Raw genomic sequence first — 17,149 nt, forward strand, 5'->3', positions numbered from 1 at the left:
CTTGCTCAGGAATGGCAGCAGGCAGGTGTGAGTGCAATCTGCGCTAACACAAAGTGAGCGAGACTTTTGGAGGATGGCTTCTGGGTCCAAGAAGAGGCATCAAAACAGAAGCCAACTTCATCTCGCAGGAAAACATCAGCGGACAGACAATTGATATTCTGCAAAAGGTACAGGGATTGAGACTGCTAGAGGACCTGTGGGTAAAAGTCATTTCTCTGATGAATTCCCCTTTCCGATTGTTTGGGGCATCCGGAAAAAAAGCTTATCGTGAGAAGAAAGGTGAGCCGCTACCATTCAAGTCTTGGTGTCTATGCCAAACAGGTAAAGGTCATCCTGAGACGCATTCATGGTTGGTTGGGGTTGCTTCTCAGCCAAAGGGAGTGGGCTCAACTCAACAGTATCTTCAAGAACGACACCGTATGAAGTAAAAGAATCTGGTACCAACACATCCTCCCCGAGAGCAACTTCTCCAACCATACAGGACCTAGTTTGCTGACGAACAGATGCCTTTTCCAAGTCAGAATGGGAGCACCTTGCCATAAGGCAAAAGTGATAACTAAGTGGCTCGGGGAACAAAACATCAATATTTTGGGTCATGGCCAGGAAACTCCCCAGACCTTAATCTCCATTCGAAGAACTATGTGGTAACGAATCCTCAAAAGGCTGGTGGACAAACAAAAACCCACAAATTCTGACAAACTCCAAGCATTGATTATGCAAGAATGGGCTGCCATCAGTCAGGATGTGGCCCAGAAGTTAATTGACAGCATGCCAGGGTGGATTGCAGAGGTCTTGAAAAAGAAGGGTCAACACTGCAAATATTGACTCTTTGCATCAACTTCATGTAATTGTCAATAAAAGCCTTTGACATTAATGAAATGCTTGTAATTATACTTCAGTATTCCATACTAACATCTGACAAAAATATCTAAAGACACTGAAGCAGCAAACTTTGTGAAAATTAATATTTGTGTCATTCTCAAAACTTTTGGCCACGACTGTAGACTGACCAGGTGAAAGCTATGATCCSTTATTGATAAATCCACTTCAATCAGTGTAGAAGGGGAGAAGACAGGTTAAAMAAGGATTTTTAAGCCTTGAGACATAGATTGTTTATGTGTGTCATTCAGAGGGTGATTGGGCAAGACAAAATATTTAAGTGCCTTTGAACGGGGTATGGTAGTAGGTGCCAGGCGCACTGGTTTGTGTCAAGAACTGCAACGCTGCAGGGTTTTTTCCTCACTCAWCAGTTTCCCATGTGTATCAAGAATGGTCCACCACCCAAAGGACATCCAGCCAACTTGACACAACTGTGGGAGGCATAGGAGTCAATATTTGGAAGTTGTTCTTAATGTTTTGTACACTCAGTGTACATGTCAGGATATGTCAAGGTTAAGAATCCCTGCTAGTCAGAGCCTGCTGCTAGCTAGGCTAACACAGGTATATTGTAGGGCTCAGTCAGTGTTATGTGCTAGGCTATGTGCGAAGCTAATAAAGCATGTTGGTAGGGTTGCCAGACCAAACTCATTACCGGAGATTATAAACATCCTAAACTGTAGTGGGCCGTAAAACTGTTACCGTCTGGTGTATCAGTGAGTAGGGAACCTGGTTAGAGTAAGTGCTCATGTTCAAGTCAGTTAGTGCATGCTTGTCCCCTCTCCAGGGACTGAGAACTAATGTGCTTAAGGTCACTTGAGTGTACATTTCTGGAAAGGAGTTAGAGAGGAGCCATTCGTTTGTTTACGTCAGATGTAGGACATCCCAGTCCTAGAGGGCCGCAGTGTCAGCAGGCCTTTGTTCCAGCCCAGCACTAACAAACCTGATTGAACTAATCATGGTTCAACATTAATAGCAGAAGCCTGTACACACGCTGTCCCACCTCAGTAGTCACCCATCCCAGGTCTACTTTGTGGTGGTGGCAGGCACGCTGACAGAGAGGTTCCTGCGTGCGGCGTTGGTGACCTGGCGCTGCTGGGTCAGGAAGGACTGACCTGGGGGCACCATGGAGGTGGAGCGACCCCCCAGACGGGCCTCGATCGCCAGCTTCTGGAAGCTCAGACTCTGAAGGYGGCAGAAGACATGCAACAGGAATGTTTATTTGAGTTGGAGCAAAAGCTCTGTATAAGTAACATTTGTAAACGGTACATTCCGGTCCTTTATTTTCAAAAGAAAATACGTGTCTATTCTGACTACATGTTCTAACCTTGTTGTACCATGCTGTTACAATCAGCTTCTCTTCATACTCTCTCAGCTTTGCCTGCTCACACTCCCTCTACAGAGAGAGACACAGAGAGAACGAGAGAGACGATCAATACCAGAGGTTGTGAGTGCATTGTGAGGTAAGTACTATGGATCCCCATGTCAATGAGTGCCTCATGGCTAATGGTTAAGGTTAGGGGCCAAAGGTCAGAGCCAGGGGTTAAAGATCAGCGTTACCTCCAGGCTGAGGATCCTCTTGTCTCTGTCCGTCAGCTGGTTCTTTAGAGCCTGGATCTCTGCTGTGGCTGGGTTCAGCTTGGGGTCCAATGCACGGATCACCTACAGCACCGAGACAGATATCATTGGTGGGAGCAGCAGCAAATAGAGGCATGTTCTTTTTCTGCACTTGTTATTTTTTGTCCAGCTGCTAGTTGGATGTGAGAAGAATGAATGAATGATTAAGGAATCACATTGCGTGCTTTCTCCAGGTACATCTTGTATCTCTCCTCCATGGCTCTCATGTCATCATCCTTCTTCTTCAGAGCAGCCATCAGCTCCTCCAGTCTCAGAGCTAAGGGACAGACGGACAACACTCACTGGGGTTACTCCGAACTATACCGCCAGTGTTGTGGTCACGCTATGGTTGTGTTATAGTTGTACTCACAGGTCTGTGTGTTGTCTGGCTGCAAGTCCTCCAGGAGTTCCTTCTTCTTCATGATCTCATCCTGTGCCTCATTCAGTTGCACCCTGGATAATAAAACATCTTACTTTACAAATGTCTTTGTCAGGAGGAAGTATGGCTGTGTTTATACAGGCACCCCAATTCTGATCATTTCCCCACTAATTTTGACCAATCACATCAGATCRATTCACACCAGATCTTTTTCAGAGCTGATCTGATTGGTCAAAAGATCAATTAGTGAAAAAAATATCAGAATTTGGCTGCCTATGTAAACGCAGCCATAGAGGTCTCACAAAGCAGTATGGACCATACTTACATATGAGCATCCAGTTTCCTCTTCAGGTGAGACTGCAAATAAAGAGCAGTTGTAAGAGAGCGAACACACAGATACTGTTACCTCACAGCTGCTACTGTACATATGAGAGGCAGTATTATGCAATATTTAGGGTTAATGTTTGATATAGCGGTATACTATAAAGTTATATGTCTGGTTGAACTCACGTCATCAGTCTTGGCWCCCTGGCCCTGTAGGGCTTTCTGTAAATCCTCTACCTGCTGCTGCAGCTCAGTGACCCTCTCCATGCTTAACCTGGAAGTACATCAGACACACAGGAAGTACATCACAGTCAAACAGGAAGTAAAAAACACACACACAGCTTACCTGTTCTCAGTGTCCAGTTCGGAGCGGGTTCTGTGTGCCACCTCTAGCAGTGTCTGTAGTTCAGAGATCTTGTCATTCTCTGATCCCTCCTGTTGCACACGCAACATCTTATTCTCATGCTGGAGCCGGATAAACTTCTCCCTGTATGGACAAGGACACACAGTTAGTGCAGTCAGTGTCTCACACACAAAACAAACAACTATTAAATGACTACCTGTACTCTACAGGTAGGATCTCAGCAGCAAGGTTATCATGGGTTGGACTACCAGCTGGCATCCCTGCCATCCCTGTGGAGAAACAGAGCAGATCAGTAGCCATGTGTCTCTGTAGGCTTCAGAGAGACACAGACAGTGTTCGAAACCGTGATGCATCATGGGTAAATTGTGACTGACTGATCTAAAAATAACATTGAGTAGTTATTTATGAAGCATGGTGATTTGTAGATCAGTCAGTCTCYACTTTAAAGTTGTCGGCAATGTCGAACGCGCCAACACTTTATCAACGAAAACCAAACCTCAACTACAGTAAATCTGTTTTCCAATCATATGCAGCACCAGTCAGTCTACATTGTCAATGTGATGGTCCAATGAGCTACCTGCTTGTAGGAGCTGGTCCTGTTGAGCCTGGTTACATCGCAGCTCCTCATTGGTCTCCTTCAGAGAGTCTCGCTCAATGATGATCCTCTGATGACCATCATCATCATCAGGAGACAAGTCAACAGCATTAGATTATTGTTAAAACATTCCTTCCCCTAATATGTTTGCATGTCAGGGGGACCAGGTAGGTTGGAATAGAAAGTGTTAGGATCCAGTCTGTACCTCTTTCTCCCTCATCACGGCGTCATGTTTCTCTTCAAACTTCTTCTTTTCYTAAGCCAGGTTGTCTGCCCGCCGAGACTCCTCTGACAACTTCCGGTGCAGCTCCTGGACCTGGTAGGAAACAGGAAGTAGATTTAGTAAGCCCCCTGATTGGCTGTTTGCCATTCCAAAATGATGTCTCCTCAGAGACGATTTGCTAAGTAAGGGCAAAAGCTTCACAGATTTCCGACATATTGCTTTTCCCAACCCAGTTCTGTCAGACCCACAGGGCAGAAGGGAGGGGACACCTTTAGGAATTATTCTGTTTCTAGTATATTCTCAGGCATGTCTCACCTGTCTCTTGTATGTCTCTAGCTGTGCGCGGGCAGTGTTAGCCTTGCGTAGCTCCTCCTCCAGACTGACAGTGTTGTGCATGTAGGTCATGTTCTTCTCCTCCAGCAGTTTGACTTGTCTTCTCAGATCTCCCAGGTCCTCCAGTTTACACCTGTATGTCTCCACTGARGCCTCCAGCTTCACAGCACGGTCCGAACAGCTCCTACACACACACATTTATAATTTATTGCATTTAATTGAATATATAAAGATAAATAAATAAAACAGGCAAATCGATTAAAGGACCTAATCAACACATTCTTGCTGGTCTTACTGTAGGCCGTCATTGTAAATAAAGAATTTGTTCTCAACTGACTTGCCTAGTTAAATAAAGGTTACATACCCTTACCTCAAACTGACCACTTCCTCTCTCCCACTTATACACATTCCAGGTAGTGATGCACATCTCAGAGGATCTGATGATTACAACTGAAATAAAGGACCTAGAACACCAGACACACCTGAGGATATCGAGTTCGTCTTTAAGTGCTCGTGACTCCTCGGCCAGGCTGGTGAGTTCGTCGTTACGATGCTGAACCTCGATCAGCTGCTTCTCCAACTCCTCACAGTGGATACGGTAGTCATCCTTAGCTGCCTCTAGCCTACACACACACACACACAGAGAGAGGCATCTGTAAGTGCTGTGATGAATAACTCTAAGCTTCGTTCCAGTGCGATGTGTTTTCACTGACACACACACACCTGAAGTTCTCCTCCTGTAGTGTCTCTAGCTGTATCTGTAGCTGGCTGTGTTTCCGTCCGGAGGGAGTGCTCGGGTTATCAAACGAGTCCAGCTGATTGGCTCGGTCCGTCAGCACGTCGTTCTCAGCTAATAGGCTGTTACGCTCCTCCTGAAGGACCGTCACCTGACAAGGGTCAAACTAGGGTCAGAGGTGGGCTGTGTCTCAATCCCAAAATATGAATTAGTAGCGAGAACATTAAGCTCCAACCCCCATTTTTTACAGTTTATCCATTACGGAGGTACCACATGGTCACAGATGCCTGAAGAATGGGGAGAAAGGTAACTAAAAGAGTCTTTGAGAGATGATGTGATAASCATCAATTAATCTCTAGTGGGAAAGACCCGTTCTCGCCAACTGTTCAACAAACAAAGCATCATTATTACACCCTGAAAGTACAGTGTGGTGAAGCCACACAACACCTTCAACAACATGTTGACTAATAGGTTGAAAGGCTGGTTAGTTATTCTCCCTGACACACAGTCTCTCCTCTGTTCATTAGTCATGCTTTATGTCAGAGACAATACTTGGAAATAGAAGCTTTGTGTGTGTGAGTGCATTAAAAAAAAAACATAATTCAACCCAGCGTCTTCTCTCCACCTGTTCCCAAACACTACAAATGAACACACCACGTAGTTTAGATTAGTGATACGTTAGCGACAGAGAGCACGACAGGGTATAGATATTTTAATCCGCCTCGGCAACCAGCCATTAGATGTTTTTTGTCCGCCTTAACGACGAGCAGCCATGTTGACTTACCTCTCTGTGTGTCCTTGAAGAGAGACACTGGTGATCTACTGTAACAACTCAATCTGGAGACACGAGAGGCCCATACAACATGGACTTGACCTAATCAATAACCAGTAGCAGAATTTTGTCCTGTACTATGTTTTCCCCAGCCAGGCAGAGCAGGGTGTGGCAGAGAGAGCAGGTAGTGGGAGAGCAGTGGCTTAGTCTGTAAAACCACAGCCCTTCTGCTACACCAGCCACAGACAATAGCCTCTGGCATCACAGCACATAACACAGACCCAGTTTATACAGTACCAGGGTTTTGTGTGTGTGTCATTGATATTTGGCATCCTCGGCCACGTACATAGGCGTACAGTATGTGACCTTCAGATTGCAAGCCTGCCGTTATGGGCAGCCTAGCTGTGTGGAGGTGAAGGAGCTTTTTGGTTCCTTAAGTGTCCTCGTATGAACAACCTTTGAAATGTATGAATCCTTTATGAGGTAATGTGATTTGTGGATTCAAATAAAGTACACTGCTCAAAAAAATAAAGGGAACACTTAAACAACACAATGTAACTCCAAGTCAATCACACTTCTGTGAAATCAAACTGTCCACTTAGGAAGCAACACTGATTGACAATAAATTTCACATGCTGTTGTGGCAAATGGAATAGACAAAAGGTGGAAATTATTAGGCAATTAGCAAGACACCCCAAAAAAGGAGTGATTCTGCAGGTGGTGACCACAGACCACTCCTCAGTTCCTATGCTTCCTGGCTGATGTTTTGGTCACTTTTGAATGCGGCGTGCTCTCACTCTAGTGGTAGCATGAGACGGAGTTTACAACCCACACAAGTGGCTCAGGTAGTGCAGTTCATCCAGGATGGCACATCAATCCGAGCTGTGGCAAAAAGGTTTGCGTGTGTGTCAGCGTGTGTCCAGAGCATGGAGGCGGCAGTACATCAGGAGACGTGGAGGAGGCCGTAGGAGGGCAACAACCCAGCAAGGACCGCTACTTCCCGCCTTTGTGCAAGGAGGTGCACTGCCAGCGCCCTGCAAAATGACCTCCAGCGGCCACAAATGTGCATGTGTCTGCTAAAACGGTCAGAAACAGACTCCATGAGGGTGGTATGAGGGCCCGACGTCCACAGGTGGGGGTTGTCTGTTACGCCCAACACCGTGCAGACGTTTGGCATTTGCCAGAGAACACCAAATTGGCAAATTCGCCACTGGCGCCCTGTGCTCTTCACAGATGAAAGCAGGTTCACACTGAGCACATTGAGCACATGTGACAGACGTGACAGTTCGGAGATGCCGGGGAGAACGTTCTGCTGCCTGCAACATCCTCCAGCATGACCGTTTTGGCGATGGGGTCAGTCATGGTGTGGGGTAGCATTTCTTTGTGGGGCCGACACAGCCCTCCATGTGCTCGCCAGAGTAGCCTGACTGCATTAGGTCCGAGATGAGATCCTCAGACCCCTTGTGAGACCATATGCTGACATCTGCACATTTGGTGGCCTGCTGGGAGGTCTTTTGCAGGGCTCTGGCAGTGCATCCTCCTTGCACAAAGGCGGAGGTAGCGGTCCTGCTGCTGGGGTTGTTGCCCTCCTACGGCCTCCTCCACGTCTCCTGATGTACTGGCCTGTCCCTCCTGTTAGCGCTCCATGCTCTGGACACTACGCTGACAGACACAGCAAACCTTTTTGCCACAGCTCGCATTGATGTGCCATCCTGGATGAACTGCACTACCTGAGCCACTTGTGTGGGTTGTAGACTCCGTCTCATGCTACCACTAGAGTGAGAGCACCGCCAGCATTCAAAAGTGACCAAAACATCAGCCAGGAAGCATAGGAACTGAAGAAGTGGTCTGTGGTCACCACTGCAAGAATCATCTCTTTTTTGGGGGGTGTCTTGCTAATTGCCTATAATTTCCACCTTTTGTCTATTCCATTTGCACAACAGCATGTGAAATTTATTGTCAATCAGTGTTGCTTCCTAAGTGGACAGTTTGATTTCACAGAAGTGTGATTGACTTGGAGTTACATTGTGTTGTTTKAGTGTTCCCTTTATTTTTTTGAGCAGTGTATTTAAAATGTGTGTGTACCTGTACGTCGAGCTCCTGACAGCGCTGGGCTAGCTCCTCCTTTTCTGCCATCAGATCTGCCAGGTCCTCGAGAGTCTTCTTCAACTAGACACACACACTTAACAATACAGCTCTAAAGCCTACTTCAGCAGCTCCAAAGAGAGACGAGCAATATCGCAGTACTAATTAAAGAGTTAAGCAAACAACAACAACTATAATAAAGACAACAGCATTCTATTAGATGCCTAGCACAGTGGATCTCCTCTCACCTCTTGTTCCAGGTCCTCCAGTGTCAACATTAGAGAGATATGAACTGTCAGCAACAACACTATAGACTATTAGAGGCCTAACACAGTGGATCTCCTCCTCTCACCTGTGATTCTACATCCCCCGGTGGCTCTGCTCCAAACTGGGCCATGTTCTCTTTACTCATCAGCTAACAGAGAGAGAGCGACATGGTACAGGTTTGGTTATAGCCAACGTCAATCCTACTCATTCACACGCCACAAGTGTTCTAAAATGACTTTCTAAAGCCAAAGAGATGTCATGACATGTACTTTAACAACATCACAGTATTGGTAACTGGCTTTAACACAAATGGGCAATTGTAAGATCCTACCGTGCATAACAAACTATTTGAAATCAATCAGAGAGAATGGCCCTTGTCAGGCCAAGCCTTACCTCCTGAAGGGCTGTCATCACCACATGCTGTACGGACTCCTCCAGAGTCATGATGATCTGGATGTACTCTGGAGAGGAAGGAAGGGAAAGAGAGAGGATTACACACTAATATGCGCACATAGTTTCTGTTTTGGGTGCCAGTCTGTTTCAGATTGAGCAGACTCCGTCGTTGTCTTGACAAAGCAACAATATAGTGTTGTTGAACTATTTTAGTTCAGCCTCTGTGACTGCACCATGTGCGTGTGTGTGTGTGTGTGTGTGTGTGTGTGTGTGTGTGTGTGTGTGTGTGTGTGTGTGTGTGTGTGTGTATACAGCGCATTCGGGAAAGTATTCAGACTTTTTCCACATTTCGTTACGTTACAGCCTTATTCTAAAATGGATTAAATAAAACATTTTCCCCATCAATCTACACACATTACCGTTGATTGGAGTCCACCTGTGGTAAATTCAATTGATTGGACAGGATTTAAGGTCCCAGAGTTGACAGTGCATGTCAGAGCAAAAACCAAGCCATGAGGTCAAAGGAATTGTCCGTAGAAAATAAAAAGCTGTGCAGTGGCGCTCCCCATCCAACCTGACAGAGCTTGAGAGGATCTGCTGAGAAGAATGGGAGAAACTCCCCAAATATAGGTTGCCAAGCTTGTAGCGTTATACCCTTAACAAAGTACTGTGTAAAGGGTCTGAATACTTATGTAAATGGGATTTWAAAAAATTGTATTTGTAATAAATTTGAAATGTATGAAAACCTATTTTTGCTTTAACATGATGGGGTATTGTGTGTAAATTGAGGGGGGGAAACTAATTCARCAATATTAGAGTAAATGTTGAAAAAGTGAAGGGGTCTGACAACTTTCCGAATACACTGTGTGCGTGTGTGCAAGCGTAATACCTTGCTTGCGTTCACATTTGACAGCACAGCCCAGTGTGAGCTGCAGCAGTCGTCCCAGTTCTACAGGGTCTGAGTGTTCTGCCACCTTCACCAGGTCTGGCAGGGGAAACTCCTGGATCTGCTGGCTCAGGACCTAGTGACATAGAAAGAGAATATAACCGTTATAAATAGACATTAAACAGTTATTACCTGGACCAGGTCTGGGAGGGAGAAGTCAGATCTGCTGGTTCAGGACCTGGTGACATAGAGAGAGAATAGAACCAGACATAAAGGGTTTTAAATCAGTGCTTCTACTGACCTCATTGTAGTAATCCACCATCATCTGAAGGATCTTCTTCAGGTTGTTCATCTGGAGAAAGAAGTTACACACTCATCACTCTACATAAACAAAGTTTACACCTCAAAGAATCTCCTCACAGTGAGCTATGGAAACATTTAGAGTGAGTCTTCTCTGATCTGGAGAGGATATATCTGACAGGCCAATGGCTGGCTAAAATACTGACAGGGCCAGCAGAGAGCAGTCACACTGGCTTTTAGGTCAGTAGGGGAGGGAAAGAAGGAGGGAGAGGGGAAGGAGATATGGAAGCAGAGAGGATGGAAGGAAAGATTGAAAGGGAATTAGGGATGGAAGTACAGAGAGAAAGAGGGAGGGGAGAGAAGGGATGGACAGAAAGAGGTAAGTATGGAGTTCAGCACCTTCAGTCTCCAGTTATTCCCAACATCTTCTTTAATGCGACCAAGCCAACTCTCACTGAACCACGCTGGATCTCTGCATTGCACAACACACACACATGCATGCATAAGCATTGGACAAAAAACGACTACTAAACAACCGTATTCAAATCAGAAAATATCCAACCCCAGAATCTGACTGGGCTTTATACCCGACTCCAGTGTGTTAAATATTCAGCCAGGGTAAGACTGTCAGTATAAATTCATGTCTCTGCAGCCTGGACATATACTGTGAATTGTGTGTATGTGTATGCATGTGCCTCACATCTGATGCAGGGCCTGAGAAATGGCAGCTCCAGTGGTCAGCTCCTCTACAGCCGTACATGGTGCTGCAGTGTTGAAGGTCTGGAGCTGAGGGTGATACAAACAGGGAGAATAGCACAGGTTAGAGTAGAGACCGAGGAGAAGGGGAGACGCTGGGACAGGAATGAGAAAAGGGGGAGGCAGTTGGAGACACTGATATCCATCTCCATTTGCATTCATCGTATAGCATCTAGTTGCAAAGCTGTCGTGAACCATCAAACACATGTCATGGGTGTGCAGATAGAAAACAGACAAACCTTGGTCAGAAAGAGAGAAAGCTTGTGTGTATTGAGACCGAGAGACAGCCCCAGAGAGAGATGCTTCTAAGCTCTGCTACGGTGGATTTGTGAATAATTCACCCTCCAGGACTGTTCTCCATGGTGTCAGATGACCACTAGCCTCAGCTCCCAGGCTTCGCTCACGAGGTGAAAGCCTGTGACAAAGGTTGAGACCTSTAATTGTAATCAGTAATGTAACTTTTGGATTATCCAAACTCAGCAATGTAAACTGGTTACTTTCAGTTACTTTTTGATTACTTTCCCCTTAAGAGGCATTAGAAGACAAAAAGTATCCATCAAGCGCATTGTGTGTGGTCAGACTTGCTCAGTTGGAACAAACTTAAAAATGTGCTCCTTTTTTATGCTGAATTTAATTTAATTGAGAAAACAGTGGTGCTGAGTGATTAACATACATTTCGGGGAGTTTCGGTTATTAACAGTTGTGTAGTGGAGGGTATACGCAGCAGGTATACAACGTATACCCACTCAGTAGCGATGCGTGTGTAAAATCACTGGGGGAGCCAAGCCGATTCTGATGGTTGGATTATAATCATTGGCCAGTACAGAGAATTAAGTAAAACCACAAGTCCAAATCCCTATCTCCATCTCCATCCATGGCTAATGGAAAGGCCCCATTTTAGCTAGCTGGCTCGCTAGCCACCGYAGGACAACAACAACGAGATACAGCAATTCAAGTTTTTCTGTCAATGATGTATGCCCTCAATGGGATTTGATAGGAGTGACGCCAAAATCCAAGCTGGCTTCCCATTACACTTTTTTTGTTGTTCACAGTTGAGCTCGCTCAGTTTAGCTRGGCAACAATGTCATCCTCGTTTGGACCAGACAGATACACGTATCGAGACCGGGGGCTGTTTCACTGGCTCGGATGCTTTCTACTGTGAGATACATTCAGCCTCTTGCAAATTGAAAGAAAATTATGAAACACAGAGAGACGAAAGATAAAATATTTTAGTTTTTTTTATTGGTCCATTTTTTGGGGAAGCCTGGCTTCCCTTGGCATCCAGCCAATTTTAGTTTCCCATACAATAAAAACAGTGTAATCCATTTGATCAACTTTATTTGTAGATACGATTAGTAATAGAGTTATAGTAAATAATAGAGTTATAGTAAATAATAAAGTCCAGTTACAGCTTCTTTTGACAAAGTAGAAATGAAAAAGATAATAATAATATAACCAGCCAGGTGCACAGGTGAAATGATTTGCTGTATTCCTAAACAAAAGCACCAGTGCATGAACAATTGTAAAGGATGAATTGCATAAAGAAATATTTGTAGAAAAATATTCATGACAAGATATACAAGAGTAATTTGTTGATTGTATCAAACACTGCGTTTTGCTCTTATACGCGTGACTTAACGCATTAATCAATCTCGTCTTCTCTTTATGCTTCGGGTCCACAGTCAGAACACAGCTTTGGGCTTCGCATGCGCAAGCCCCATAAACAAATCGGTTGCACTGCACACAGTTTTCATGGGCCTTGTTTCACGTTCCTGACCTGTTTTCCGTTGTTTTTTGTATTTGTTTAGTNTCACGTTCCTGACCTGTTTTCCGTTGTTTTTTGTATTTGTTTAGTATGGTCAGGGCGTGAGCTGGGTGGGTAGTCTATGTTATGTGTTTCTATGTTGGGTTCAATGTGTTGCCTGATATGGTTCTCAATTAGGGGCAGGTGTTTGACGTTTCCTCTGATTGAGAACCATATTAAGGTAGGCTGTTCACACCGTTTGTTTGTGGGTGATTGTCTTCCGTGTCAGTGTTTGTACCACACGGGACTGTTTCGTTTGTCTAGTCTGTTCCTGTTCGTGCGTTCTTCGTTTTGTGTAAGTTCTCATGTTCAGGTCGGTCTACGTCGTTTTTGTTATTTTGTAATTTATTTCAAGTGTACTTCGTGTTTCGTCTTGTCTAAATAAATTCATCACCCGCTGCATTTTGGTCCGGTCCCTACACCTCCTCTTCAGACGAAGAGGGGGAAATCAAACGTTACACCTGTGCACCTGCCGCATGTTTCGCATAATCTCTCTGAAGCGGTTGCATGGCATGGTGAAAGTCCACCTKATACCTATCAGACGAAAAAATGACTCCACATCCATGCTCTTTCCGCTGTAGGCACCGCGGACATCCAGTACAAGAGTGCAATAAATGCTTTGAGTTCATCCATAGATATGTCCCACGTACTGTTTCCTTTTCTGTGCGCATGAGCAAACAGTCCAATCTCTGATGGGCTGCAACATCTTCACGTCACATAAACTCGTCACTCTTTTCTACCCTAACCGCGCCACCCTCCCAGACTCCTGTCTCGCCGTGGCAGTTGGGATCACTCTCTCCGTTGGCTCTGTTATGGTTTTTCTGCGGCGAGGCTCAGGCATCGGAGGCAGAGGCTCAAAGTCAACATCAGARGAAGACTCTTCATCAGCAATGTCAATTTCAAGCTCAATATCCGATCCGCCATCCGACTCCAACTCATCAAAATTTTGCTGCGTCCATTCATTTGGTCCGGATTGCCATTGTGAACTACACACATTGTATGTTACACTCCCAGGGAAAAGTARATACCATTTCCATTCATAATAAAATAATTAGACCACCCACAACTCTTCATCATCATTACTCTAGTTCTAAATTCAATCACCCTCATCATTCAGTTCATCATTCAACTCAGTCACAGTTGAGTTATTTGACAAAAGTAAGTGTCATAGAAACTGCAGAATATGCTCTTTCTGATACTATATTGAAATAAATGTTTTACCTGCAAGTGACTYAAGGAGGATTTGATAAAGTGATGCTCCTTTCCCTGCATCTGTCAATTACAAGATGAGCCCATCTCTTCATGTACAATTTGATAACTGATAAACCTAATATTATCACTCATCGGATTATTGTAAATGTAATAGTCTATAGGCTAACTCTTATTATGTGTGAAATTAGTTTCAGTATAGTTTAGGTGTAGTTTCGATGGGCCAGCGGTGCAAGTTGACTGGCATCATTTGTTTCCCGCTCATAAACTTGAATAGCGTCAAAGATATGTTTTAAATTATTCTAAAGGCCTACTGCAACATGTAGCATGTTTTCGCTTCTGTTACAATACATTTGGTTAATAATAGAGTCACAGTCAATAAAACAGTCCCATACCAGCTTATTTTTACAAAGTAAAATGTAAAAGAGAATGGTATCAACCTGCATGGCTCGCGGTCAAATAATTTTCTGTAAATAGGCATAACAAACTCATCATTACACTATTATATTTCTAAATTAAAATCAACGTCTTCTCCCTCCTTATCATTCAGTTAGGCCCTTCATCCATTTGTCATTCATTCAGTGAGGAGAGAGAGATGCATTAGCGCCTGGCTGGGTACCAAAGTCCTACAGCACATTGTCTTGGCGGGTTAAGTTGGGAATAGGGGTGAAAAAAAGCTGTCCATATCGACAATAGTAAATAGGAGAGAACAGGTGGGTTTCCAAATCAACACAAGTGACCCATTTCCTGATTCCTTCAGCCCCAACACTGACCTAGCTCTCTTCAACCATTCTCTCTGTTGGGTTTTCAGCGGTTAGCTTTGCCCACGGCTAGCTCTGCCCACGGCTAGCTCCGTGTGAACTACAATTCCGACGCTGTGTTTGAACATTTAGAAAGGTAAAAAATGATCACTTGAAAAATGGTTTCGAAACATACGTTTCATATCAGAAAGAAATAATTATTCAAATAATAAAAAATAAAAAAACACTTACTGTAGCAGATTTGGGGCGGCAGATAGCCTAGTGGTTAGAGCGTTGGACAAGTAACCGAAAGGTTGCAAGTTCAAATCCCCGAGCTGACAAGGTAAAAATCTGTCGTTCTGCCCCTGAACAAGGCAGTTAACCCACTGTTCCTAGGCTGTCATTGAAAATAAGAATTTGTTCTTAACTGACTTGCCTAATTAAATAAAGGTAAAATAAAAATAAAACTTGCACAGATCCATATGCTGTGTGCCTCTAATTGACAAACTACCCTTCCTGCCCAGTTAGGCTTACACGCAGGTAGCTAATTAACACAGGTGGTCGCCTGTCTTCTGTCAACAAGCGATGTAACATGGCGATATGGCCGTGTGGGAACACTAACCATAACCCTATAAAAAGGTGTGTAGTTATTGAACCTTTTGTTTTATGAAAAATATAACTTTCTCACTGACATGAAAGATACGTTTCCAAAACCATACCGCAAGAGATGTGTTTAGACCAGCAGATCAACTGATCCAAAATGTATGTTTCGAGATAGAATAGTAGAATAAAATTATGGAATTTGGTTGTGCATCAGCATTTTTTCCTCTTGTTATGTCACTGACAGTCACTCAATTAGCCCATGTCACCTAACATTATTTAGATTGGTAAATTAGTTTAGCCAGGTATGTAAACTTGTAGTAATCATGGTTAAATTACCGACTGGGTGGGCCCCCATTGGTTTTGTTAGTCACCCTCGCTGAGATATCAAATACAAAACTGCAAATTTCTCCCCACCCTATGGCAAAGTGTGTAGAATTGCAGGAAATGAACTATAAAACTGCACATTTTTCWCTACATCCCATGGCAAAATGTGTAGAACTACAGGTAATTAACTGAAATACTTAAAAAATGTTCTCTCTGCTGTCAAGAGGGCTGTTAAAATGTTTTGCTTGCAACAACATTTCACTTAGGGCCCCCAAAAAACTAGGACCAGCTGTGACTGCATGTGTGTATGGATGTGGGTAAACAGAGCAGTGAGCCACTGCGGCCAGTCATGATGACTTCAGATTTTTTGTGGCCCCCACCKCACCGCACCCCCATCAAAGTTGCCCATCCCTGGTTTAGAGCAAGCGTCGTGGCTCTTAAAGCGCACCCTCCTCCTCCCTAGCCTAAAGGTTAGCGTTTATGAATGGGCAAACACTAACCTACCTGCCATAGGTAAACGATACCGTCATCGGTAAAACAGTAGACATTCATGCAATCAGACGCTTTTTAGAGCGCTCTCTGAATGAACAGAGGACATCATTGACATACTTACCCATATAGCAAGGCTCTCACACAACACCACTTTGTCAGTCTCCATTTCTCCGCGTCGGGTATGGCTAGACATGGTTGTTCACTGCACCTGTCAACAACAACGCGGTTTCCCTTCCCTCTGCATTTGACCTCACCTGCGGCAATTGGATCTCTAGCGCTAACTGCGTAATGTAGACATGTTTCCTGGTCACTACGCTGTAAAAGCCCCGTGAGTTTCTACGTGAATAGCCGCCGCTTTGACGTTTTCCGTTGAGACGGATCAGGGATTGACGGGATAAATAGCAAGAACGAGGAATGAAACGCCTATGGCACTGAGCTGACTGTAACAGAAAGACCAATCAGATTGAATATCCGACTGACTGACAGGTCTGTGGGGATACGATGGAGCCAGTCACATAGCAAAATCAAATGTTTGTTAACCTCAATTATCTGAGATAGTTTCTCTCCCTATTTCAAGATTTCTCCTCGACCTCAACCATAGTAAAAAGAGTCGTGAGGAATTAACCTTTTATTACAATTTAGTTTGACACAGATAAAATGAGGGAAACTCAGGTGCCTGGTCTCATGGGAAGAAAATTCCCGTCCTCCTTTATCAAACCCAGGGCCGGATTAGGCACTGTTCGCAGACCCAGATTGAGTTAAATCCTGGACTAAAAAGCACTTTCATTTGAGATTCTCTATTAAGCATGCTTAGTCCAGGAGTAGGCTTAATTTTAGTCCAGGAGTAGGCTTAATCTTAGTCCAGGAGTAGGCTTAATCTTAGTCCAGGAGTAGTCTGGGAAAATAGTATCAATACATGAATAGATAAATGACTGATATTGGCACAAGATGGAGGGAATGTTGGAACATAACTAACAGTTAGCGAAAAGATGTGCACTTAATCCAATATAAATGTATGCATAGAATTTATTACACAAGAGACAAAATTAACAAATTCTACAGAACAATGGT

General features: G+C 44.2%; 1 protein-coding gene across 1 annotated transcript; it reads right to left on the bottom strand.

The window, feature by feature from the left end:
• Positions 1–671: 671 nt before the first annotated feature.
• Positions 672–16,259, bottom strand: LOC111971511 (protein Hook homolog 1-like). Its single transcript, XM_023998323.2, is given in 22 exon segments — positions 672–2,061; positions 2,204–2,272; positions 2,437–2,538; positions 2,670–2,770; positions 2,864–2,946; positions 3,198–3,229; positions 3,383–3,470; positions 3,543–3,683; positions 3,757–3,829; positions 4,138–4,225; positions 4,361–4,471; positions 4,694–4,895; positions 5,194–5,334; positions 5,435–5,598; positions 8,305–8,388; positions 8,657–8,719; positions 8,965–9,032; positions 9,854–9,986; positions 10,152–10,202; positions 10,550–10,622; positions 10,851–10,936; positions 16,200–16,259. Coding segments are annotated over 22 exon segments (2,157 nt in total). The 5' UTR covers positions 16,245–16,259; the 3' UTR covers positions 672–1,902.
• Positions 16,260–17,149: the final 890 nt, after the last annotated feature.

Source organism: Salvelinus sp. IW2-2015, linkage group LG13 (genome assembly GCF_002910315.2).
Source record: "Salvelinus sp. IW2-2015 linkage group LG13, ASM291031v2, whole genome shotgun sequence".
Classification (NCBI taxonomy): domain Eukaryota; kingdom Metazoa; phylum Chordata; class Actinopteri; order Salmoniformes; family Salmonidae; genus Salvelinus; species Salvelinus sp. IW2-2015.